At 57.8% G+C, this 10,112-nt stretch overlaps 4 protein-coding genes across 4 annotated transcripts in view; 3 read left to right on the plus strand and 1 right to left on the minus strand.

Annotated features, from left to right (window-relative positions):
• Positions 1-818: 818 nt before the first annotated feature.
• On the plus strand, positions 819-1,952 carry SPRG_02086 (hypothetical protein; the record flags this gene model as incomplete). The annotated part of the gene is made up of 1 exon (XM_012340639.1): positions 819-1,952. One exon carries the CDS (start codon positions 819-821, stop codon positions 1,950-1,952), a length of 1,134 nt encoding a protein of 377 aa, XP_012196029.1.
• A 1,739-nt stretch (positions 1,953-3,691) lies between these two features.
• On the plus strand, positions 3,692-5,882 carry SPRG_02087 (hypothetical protein; the record flags this gene model as incomplete). The annotated part of the gene is made up of 1 exon (XM_012340640.1): positions 3,692-5,882. Exon 1 carries the CDS (start codon positions 3,756-3,758, stop codon positions 5,880-5,882), a length of 2,127 nt encoding a protein of 708 aa, XP_012196030.1. The 5' UTR covers positions 3,692-3,755.
• Positions 5,883-7,240: 1,358 nt separating this feature from the next.
• SPRG_02088 (hypothetical protein) lies at positions 7,241-9,473 on the plus strand. Its single transcript, XM_012340641.1, has one exon. It carries the CDS (start codon positions 7,266-7,268, stop codon positions 9,387-9,389), a length of 2,124 nt encoding a protein of 707 aa, XP_012196031.1. The 5' UTR covers positions 7,241-7,265; the 3' UTR covers positions 9,390-9,473.
• Positions 9,474-9,662: 189 nt separating this feature from the next.
• The window catches only part of SPRG_19396 (hypothetical protein), a gene marked incomplete at both ends in the record, with an annotated part of 2,083 nt that continues 1,633 nt past the window's right edge, over positions 9,663-10,112 (minus strand). Inside the window, one exon of the mRNA XM_012340885.1 lies at positions 9,663-10,100. Coding sequence (XP_012196275.1) covers positions 9,663-10,100 — 438 coding nt within the window. The remainder of the gene's footprint in view (positions 10,101-10,112) is intronic.

Genomic DNA, 10,112 nt, shown 5'->3' on the forward strand with positions numbered 1-10,112 from the left:
AGAGAGCATGGACTATGGTGTGTCAGTCACCCATTAGCCATTGCTGGTGTATGGTCCATTGGAGCCTGCGCGTGCACCGCGGTGTCTGGTTCCAAGACGCCGCTGGACAGCCTCGTCGTACCCACGGCGCACGGCCACGTCGGCACGTCTTTGGTGCTGAAAAGGGACACAAGGGATGCGTCGCCGCTGGATCGAGGCAAGACGGGCGAGCCGCCATTGGCGTGCACTGTACATGTACACCGTGGTGTGTGACTGTACGACAGCTACAGGCGCACGACGACACGATTAAAGGGGCGGCGCAAGGTGTCATTGCAGCTTGAAAGACAATGCCGAGGTTGACTCGACATGTCGTTTAGGATGGCCGCATTGCGCAGGCAGTACCATCGCATGCGTCGTTTAGGACCGTTCGATGCAACCATCTGATTCTTCATACCAAGATTCGTGGCGTGGAGCGACGGTCGCACAGACAGATCAACACGTGTTGCAGCGACCAGACGACGATGTGTCGACCCCCTGTGCGTAGCGGACAGGTGCTTCTAGTAGTATGTGCTAGGCTCATGGTTCACTACAGAAGCGGAGAGCACTATAATACGTTTCGGTACGTCGTGTTCATGCTCGAGGAGCGTGTGTGTTGTCACGGGCGCCGCAGTGATATATCCCGTCGCGTCTCCTCTCTACCTCGCTCGTCCATTCTGTCGGTCGTGGTGTTGTGGGCACTTGACGCCCGCCTGTCGAAGGCGTCGTTGCCGTGAGTCATGCCGTGTCTTTCCCACGCACTTGGTGCGACGGCTTTCATTATTGCCACATTTGCCGTCGCCATGACACAGTACGAATACTACCTCGGCGCCTTGGGCCTTGTCGCGGGCCTCTCGCTCTACGTCGGCCTCCGGGCGCCGTCCATGCGCACGCTCCTCCTCACGTGCCTGGCGTGGATCAAGGGTGTCCCGATTGTCTGGGTCGACTCGCCGGCGCTGGCCGCCAAGGTGCTCAAGGCGTCGACGTACAAGGGCATCTTTATCGAGCGCGTGTACGGCGAGCCAGCGTGGTTCCCGATCGTGTCGCTCGAGTCGGTGGACGACCCGCAGTGGAGCCGCATGAAGGCCAACCTCATGCACCTCATGAAGAAATTGCCGTCGTCGCAGGCGCTGCAGACCATCACGACGCGCATCACCGACAAGTACCTCGCGGACCACGACGTCTTGGACTCGAACGGCATCGTGTACATTACGGTCGCTGCGTTTTACGAGTGGATCTTTGCCAAGGCCTTCCCGGCCGACGCGACCTTTGTGTGCGACTCGACGTGGGAGTGGCGCAAGGAGCTCGCGCTCAAGGGCAAGGGCGACATGGCGCTCAAGCAGCGCGTCGTCGACTGGACCATCGAGCAAGTCAAGGCAACCCCCGCGATTTTTGACATCTTTGGCGACAAATGGGCCGAGCCCGAGTACTTTTCGCTCTTGCTGCAACCCTTCTTCCTCTCGCCCGCGATCAACGTCTCGGACGTGGCTGTCACCATGGGCTCGCTTGCGCGCCGGGAGATGCTCGACGAGAACCTCGGCGACACGATCAACAAGGCGCTCGATATGGCGCACCCGTTTGTGATTGCGGAGCGCTTCCTCGAGCACGGCCTCGAGACGGACGACGTCAAGATCGCGCCCGGCACCCAAGTCTTCATCCCGATGGACTACATGACGACGGACAATGTGATTCGGTTCGGCGCGGGCGCGCGCAAGTGCCCCGGGCAGTTCCAGGGCACGGCGCTCATGCTCGGCCTCTTCCAAAAGCATGTGCTGGAAAGCCCGAAATTCCAGCCGGCGCTCCACCACAAGTACTCGGGGCGCGACCAAGACGGTCAAGAAACGTTCACGGAGCTCGTGTACCAGGCGTACGTCATTGGCGCGTCGTTCTACGATGCGATCGTGACGGCGCTGTCGCCGGCCAAGACCGCAGCCTAGTTGTCCTTCTAATCTTTGTAACTCTAATCCAGTCGACGTACTACACATACTACTCATGTTGCGTCGCTAATGTCCACGCCAATGATTCTTGCGATTGTTTTCTCCTGTCGTTTGTAGAAAGTGGCTTCTTGAAGACGTTTGAAGCTGAAGCGAATGACGCGGCCATCAATTTCCTGGACAGGAGACCACCAACTTCGTGGTCTCTACGGCCCGGCTGGATCCGTCGAGCCGACAGGTCGCTCGGATTTGAACCGGTTATGGCTCCACTTGTTGCTCGGCTCGGCTTGAAGCCGAGCTCTTGATGTCCGAGCCGTTGAAACGGGCGCGAAGCACGAGGCAGCGAAACGCGGCTTGGTGCATGGTGGAGGCCGTCTTTGGCGTCGAGTAGAGGTGGCCAAAGAGCGCTGTCGGTATCCTAATTTTGTTCCGCGATCGTCCGCTGCCCCTGCACGTAACCCAATAGATATCCTCGTAAGGAAGGTTGCCAGAGTCAGCATCCCGCTCTTGTTGCTTGGAGCGATACCGTTGCGCTTCACGCTACGGCTGCAAGTCAGCACTCCTTTTGGATACACACGACATCATTTCAAGATGTTTACATGCGAGGCCTTCAATTTTGCTTTGCAATGACTCTCAACGCAGGGTCATTTTGCGGGACGCATGATGGGTGAGATGCGTCCATCGTATGCCGAAGATTGCGTGGTCGCCACCAATTTCACTCGCCCAGCACCTCCAATTTGGTGCGCCATGGCACCCAGTCCGAAAACAAGCGCTTGCTTCAAGACTTTGCGCGCTGCAGTTGTAGTCAAGGCGGTGTGTACATGTACCGGTAGTGGCCAGTCCTCCCTTTTCCTGCAGAACTACATGTAAGCCAAGCACTACGCGACCGTTGTGTCTGAGAATAATCAAGTGTGCGGTTGTTGAAATAAGTTATTACATGCAGTTAGTAAGATCGTGGACTTCCTAATGCGCGCGTGAGGCATGACCAGTGCGTCAAGTGAGCAGCGTTCGTGGTCGTGGCTCGGGATTGTGCGAGGAACAAGGTAGCGAGCGCACCGAGGGTCATCGCACAGAGCGCTGAGCGCGGCGGCCAGGGCACCAAGTCGCGACGGGCCAAGTGCCGGAATAATCAAGCGTGTCCCTTAGAGTTGACCCTGGGAGCCGACCTCTGCCCTTGACGCCAAATGTGCTGCATTTCGTCTCCTTGTCTCTCGCTTCAGGAATCCACGCTAACTCATGTCATGTTTTTGTTACACATGCCGCGGCTTTGTCGGCAGCAGCGAATCAAATCCTCGTGTGTCGGCGATTGGTCGAGGCCGGACCAATCCTTGTGGCTGCCTTTGTGTACCCTTGACGGCAACCATTGATTCCAATGAGCACTTGCCTATCATGGACATGTCGCCATCAACCTTCCCACCGGATCTCCGTGCATCGAACGACCCCGCTTCACATCCAACCCACCACACGTTTCCCCTTTGGACCATCTGTCTGCGAGATTGCACTTTTGGATCTGCCAACAGCCAATCCACAACAAGCGTGCTTATGATTGGACAATAAGGATCCAATCAGCAAAGTTGTAGGGTATCTTGTCTTTTGCAACGGATGTGCTGCACTTCCTGCCGCACTACCACGTGGAGGTACACCCACGTGCTCGTCCAACTCTACGACAATAAACAACCTGCGACTAGGAGAGGTACCGCCGCCCTGTCTAAATGCAAGCAAAGCATCACAGCGTGTACGGCGGCGGCGAATAGCCCAAAAAGCGTTTAATCCATTCACTTTGGTTTTTTCCTCGTTCCCGAGAGCATGGCTCCCAACACGCCCCATGCTGTCGTCAATGACGGCCATTTTCAACAAGTGACGACGCCCGCGTCCTTTGATGTGGCGACGAAGTCCAAGGAGGCCCCGAAAACCTCGCTCGTGCGCCTCAGTGCGCATTGGCTCGTTGGCCTCTTGCTCGCGCTTTCGTTCTGGCCGCCGTCGACGTTCACTGACAAGATTTCCAACAAGTTTGACCCGTTCCTCAAGGGTCTTTGGGGCATTGACCCCAAGGTGAAGGGCTCGGGCCACCCCGAGATGACCAACTACACGTACTTCTTCTTTGGCAACATCTTGCCCATCTTTGTGGCGTTTTTGCTCGTGCGCTTGGTGACCAAGGGCGCACCGGCGCCGATTCCGAGCCTCTCGCACTGGCTCAAGCGCAAGCCGCGCTTCCTTGGCTCGCTCGTCAGCTACGGCGAGATCCTCTTCGTCGCAATTATCATCTTCGGCAACGTCATCGTCTTCATGGGCTTCTACAACCTCAAGGTCGGCCCCAAGTCGACCTACGCGAGCAAGATCCGCGTTTCGGCCAAGTCGCTCGGCTTCTCGAGTTTGTGGAACATGGTGTGGCTGGCGCTGCCCGCGTCGCGCCACTGCTTTTGGATGGAGTGGCTCAACATCCCGTACGCCCACGGCATCAAGTACCACCGCTGGCTCGGCATTGCGACCATCTTTACGATGGTGCTGCACGTCGGCTTTTACATTGGCGCGTATGCGCTCAGCGACGACCTGATCAAGCTTTTGCCGTGCTTTGACTGCAACCTCGCCACCAAGCCGGGCAAGGAGCGCTGGATCAACGCGTTTGGCTGGCTCGGCACCTTTTGCATGCTCATCATCATGGCGACCTCGATTTCGTACGTGCGCCGCCGCTATTACAACGTCTTTTACGTCACGCACTTTCTCTTCATCCCGACGACGCTCTTCTCCATCATGCACTGGGGCGGCATGGTCGTCTGGCTCTTTGCGGCCATCGTGCTCTACATTGGCAACCGCATGATGTCGTCGGCGACGATCTCGGCGCCGGTCGTCGTCCGCAAGGCCGTCTCGTACCCGCACCAGGTCACTGAGCTCGTTGTCGAGTGCGAGACGCATTACCAGGCTGGCGACGTCGTCTACCTCAAGGTCCCGTCGGTCTCCACGACGCAGTGGCACCCGTTCAGCGTCGCGTCAACGCCCTTGCACACGCCCGGCACGATGACCATCTACCTCAAGAACCTCGGCCGCTGGTCTAGCCAAGTGTTCGAGTACGTTCGTCAGTGCAACGCCGCTGGTGTCGACCCCGTCGTGTACATGGATGGTGGCTACGTCTCGCCGGCGCTCGTCTCGGCGTCGTATGAAAAGGTCGTCTTTATCGGCGGCGGCATCGGTGTCACCCCGCTCATGGCCCAGATCATGCACATTCTGCACACGGACGCGCACCAGCACGTGCATTTGATCTGGCACGTGCGCGACATTCATATGATGGTGCAGTTCCAGCAGTGGTTCCACGAAGCGACGGCGCTCGCCGACCCGTCGCGCCTCCACTTGCATTTGTACGTGACGCAGCCGCCGACGGCGGTCATGACGATCCAGGACATGCCGATGACGACGACGACTGCGTTTGACCTCAAGGCCTCTTCGATCCCGGCGCGGCCGTACGCCAACATCTCGGTGACCCGCCAGGTGCTGCTCATGACGGTGGCGTTCTTCTGCGCGGGTGGTCTCCTCGTCGCGGTGCACTTCAAGAACAACTCGATCGAAGGCGCGTATCCCTCGTACTGGCCGCTCCAGCGTGCGGTCGAGTTCCTCGCCGTTGTCGTCGGCGCCTACTGGGCGTACGTTGTCATCTTGATCAAGCCGTACAAGCCCATGTCGACAGCCATGGCCAAGACGCCGGTGGACATCAAGGCCTCGGATGTCATGACGATCGATGCATTCGTGACGCACTACAAGGTGCAGTACTGCCGTGCCGACTGGCCGTCGCTGTGGGCCAACATTACGAGCGGTATCGAGAAGACGCTGACGCCCAAGATCGGTGTCTACGTCTCGGGCCCCAAGACGCTCTCCCGCGCCGTCGATGCGATGGCCAACTCGACGCTCTTCGATGTCCACCACGAAGAGTTTGAAATGTAGATGCAGTGTTTAGAAGCAATGCAAATGTATACAATGTGTCATGTACGAATCTGTTCTGGTTTCTTGGCGAATAGATAGTTGTATGCACAGCAGCCATACATACTCTATCAGCCGCCGATGCGAGTGGTCAGTAGCACAGCGATTGCTTACGCCGGCAGTGCTTGGAGAAGGAAAGGAAACCCCAGCAGTGGCAAGTACCTGCTGCTGCCAGTCACAGCCGCCCTCGTAGGAAGAGGCATTGCTACGTCGACACGTGCAAGCTGGGCACGGTGGACGTCCAGTAATCCACACGTACTACTCTAGAAGTACTAATCAAAGACCATGCTGTCGATGCAGTCTACTTCGAACTGCCGATGCCAGTTGCAAAGCAAGCTGAACAGAAATGTCCCCTGCGATGGCAAAGGAATGATAGCACAAGCGCGCTTCAACAATGAAGATTTGTGAGTCCGCCAACCCTAGCCCTCGTCGTCGAGAATTGCACATCCTTGCATCATCGATGCTTCGGGTCGATATCGCCCACTGTTTTAGTTCATAATACCGGTAATACTCTGAAGCAGTGTAGACACAAGGTAAATTACACTCATATGAATACTAAAGTCGTCGACTACGAAAAGCGTAGTAGGAAACTTGGCACTACGAGTGCCAATTTGATGCTAGTACTTTCCCTATGGTGATGCCACCGAGTAAACACAGAGACTTTGCACTCCCATGTGGTTTGTATTGTAGCAGGGGTCGTGGATGCATCGTAGTGGTAAACACGTCCCCGCGAGCTTGCACTGCGGGCTCGCCCGCAGCGTTCTTGCAAACGGGATGTCGCGTCTCGTGGACGTCTTGTTCTGGCTGCACCTGGCTCTGCCATCCATCACGCCCTCGCGGTCTCAAAAGCGCCAAGTTGGGCGCCCTCTGGAACATAGAGTACCCAGAACCCGTTGACGTTTCGGCGCCTGTCTGATCGGCCCTTTCCCGCTCCTCATCCGTTGGTTCCAGGTGCGCACCATCAACTCAATGCACTGCAGCGCATGTCTCCGCCATCACCACTACGTAGCGCTTCGTCGTCGTACTGTGTACCGAATCGTCACCAGCGTTCTTGTCGTGCTTCAGGAAGCACCCACCACACGTTCGCCGTGGAAACCACATGTTGGTGGTGACTCGGGACTTTGGCTCGGCCAACCGCCAATCATATCACGTGTTACGCTTGATTGGCTACATTGTACCCAATCAAATGGACGCGACTCAATCACGGTACCACCGAATGGCTGTTACGTCCTTCAGGGATCGCTTGTCCCGTGGTATGCCGTGATGTGCTAGTACCACGTGGCTTCAATGCGGCCTTGTCCTTGCCTTCCAGTGCTGCTCACTTTTCATTTGCCTTCGCACTCCGACATGGCTCCGAACGCGCCGCCAGTCGTGCACGACGCGGGCACGCCGCAGTACCACAACGTGACCACGCCCGTGTACCGCGCGACGACGACGAAATCGGACCCGGTGCAGTCGGCGCCGTCGCTTTTCGTGCACTGGGTCATTGGTCTTTTGCTGGCCTTCTCGGTGTTTACCATTACGGTCTACTACATGCCGATCCGCGACCCGGTCACGTTGAACGTCCTCAACAAGTGGTGGAACGTCAACCCCAAGATCAAGGGCTCGGGCCACTCGGAGATGACGATGCCCACGTACTTCTTCTTTGGCGTCGTGCTCCCGGTCCTCGTCGCGTTCTTGCTGGTGCGCTTTGTGACCAAGGGCGTGCCCGCGCCTGTGCCCCACCTCTCGCACTGGCTTCACCGCAAGCCGCGCTTTGCTTTCTCGCTCGTGAGCTACGGCGAGATCCTCTTCCTCATCGTCGTTACAGTTGGGAACGTCCTCTTCTTCTACTACTTTTACTCGGCGCGCGTGACGGCCAAGACGACGTACGACAAGCGCATTGGTGTCGCCGCCAAGACGCTCGGCTTCTCGACCTTGTACAACATGGCGTTCCTTGCGCTGCCTGCGACGCGCCACTGCTTTTGGATGGAGTGGCTCGGCATCCCGTACGCCCACGGCATCAAGTACCACCGCTGGCTCGGCATTGTGACGATCGTCGCGCTCATTTTGCATACGGCGTTTTACATCAAGGACTATGCCAACGATGACGACCTTATCGGGCTCTTGCCGTGCTTCAACTGCAACATCGGGGCGGGCGAAGGCAAGTCGCGCTGGGTCAACTCGTTCGGATGGCTCTCGGGCATCGCCATGTTTATCATGGGTCTCACCTCGATGCCGTTCATTCGTCGCCGCTTCTACAACGTCTTTTACGTCACACATTTTCTCTTTATTCCGGCCGCGTACTTTGCCGTTTTGCATTGGGGCAACATTGTCCTCTGGCTCTTCACGACCACCGTGCTCTACATTGTGAACCGCATGATGTCGTCGGCCACGATTCAGGCGCCGGTCATCATCCAAAAGGCGGCCGCGTACCCGCACGACGTGACCGAGCTCGTGTTTGAGTGCGCAACCTCGTACCAGGCCGGCGACGTCGTCTACCTCAAGGTCCCGTCGGTCTCCAAGACGCAATGGCACCCGTTCAGCGTCGCGTCGACGCCACTGCACACGCCCGGCTCGCTCACGGTGTACATCAAGACGCTCGGCCAGTGGTCCGGCCAGGTGCACGAGTACATTCGCCAGTGCACGGCTTCCGGTGTCGACCCCGTCGTGTACATGGATGGTGGCTACGTCTCGCCCGCACTTGTGCCGGCGTCGTACGAAAAGGTCGTCTTCATCGGCGGCGGCATCGGTGTCACTCCGCTCATGGCCCAGATCATGCACGTGCTGTACACGCATCCGTCGCAGGAGGTGCATTTGATCTGGCACGTGCGCGATGTGCGCATGATGGTGCAGTTCCAGCAGTGGTTCCACGAAGCCACGGCCGTCGCGGACCACTCGCGCCTCCACTTGCATTTGTACGTGACGCAGCCGCCGACGACGGTCATGACGATCCAGGACGCGCCGATGACGTCGACGGTGTTCGATCTCAAGGCCTCTTCGATCCCGGCGCGGCCGTACGCCAATCTCTCGGTGATGCGCCAGGTGCTGCTCATGCTTGTGGCGTTCTTCTGCGCCGGCGGCCTTCTCATCATTGTGCGCTACAGCAACAAGATCGCGGTCGTCGACAAGACGTACTGGCCGCTCCAGCGTACGGTCGAGTTTGTCGCGGTGGTGGTCGGTGCCTACTGGGCGTACGTCGTCGTTTTGATCAAGCCGTACAAGCCGCTCGCGACGGCCGTGACCAAGACGCCGGTGGACATCAAGGCCAAGGACGCGATGACGATCGATGCATTCGTGACGCACTACAAGGTGCAGTACTGCCGCGCCGACTGGCCGTCGCTGTGGGCCAACATTACGAACGGTATCGAGAAGACGCTGACGCCCAAGATCGGCGTCTACGTCTCGGGCCCCAAGACGCTGTCGCGCACTGTCGACGCGATGGCCAACTCGACGCTCTTCGATGTCCACCACGAAGAGTTTGAAATGTAGATGCAGTGTTTAGAAGCAATGCAAATGTGTACAATGCGTTCTGTACCCAAATGTGTCGAGGTCTTATAGCTCCACGAAGACGACGAAATGTGAATGCGCGTGCAGAGTCGGCACCTCTTGAACGTTTCCAATCGAGCCAATTACACGTTACGAGTGCTTGCGGTCGCCAAAAGATACAAACACGTTTCGCGTTTCTTAGTTATCAGTTACAACGACCGTGTCAATCGTCCAAATGCAGTTATAAAATTGATGCACAGTAGTGATCCCGTGACACTACATTTCAAACTCCTCGTGGTGCAGGGCAAAGCGCGATGCGTGCGTCTCGGCTTCGATGGCGCGCAAGAGCGTCTTGGGGCCCGAGACAAAGACGCCGATCGACGCAGTCGCTGCCGTTGTGTCCGCAAGACTGGCAAAAAAGCGCGACCAGTCCATGTGCCCCTGCTGCACGTTGTAGCGCTCGACGAACGCGTCGGTGGACATCATCGGCTCCTTGGGGACCTCGTCGACCTGCGAGCGCGCGACCGGCACCGGCGTGTACGGCTTGACCAAGACGACGACGTAGGCCCAGTAGGCGCCAATGACGATCGCGAGAAACTCCATCAAGCGCTGCAGCGGCCAGTACGACGGGTCGGCGGTCGTGATCTTGGTGTTGTAGTGCACCGCAACAAAGAGCGAGCCGGCGCCAAAGAACGCAGCGATGAACAAGAGCACCTGGCGCAGCGT

Source organism: Saprolegnia parasitica (genome assembly GCF_000151545.1).
Source record: "Saprolegnia parasitica CBS 223.65 unplaced genomic scaffold supercont2.5, whole genome shotgun sequence".
NCBI lineage: Eukaryota > Oomycota > Saprolegniomycetes > Saprolegniales > Saprolegniaceae > Saprolegnia > Saprolegnia parasitica.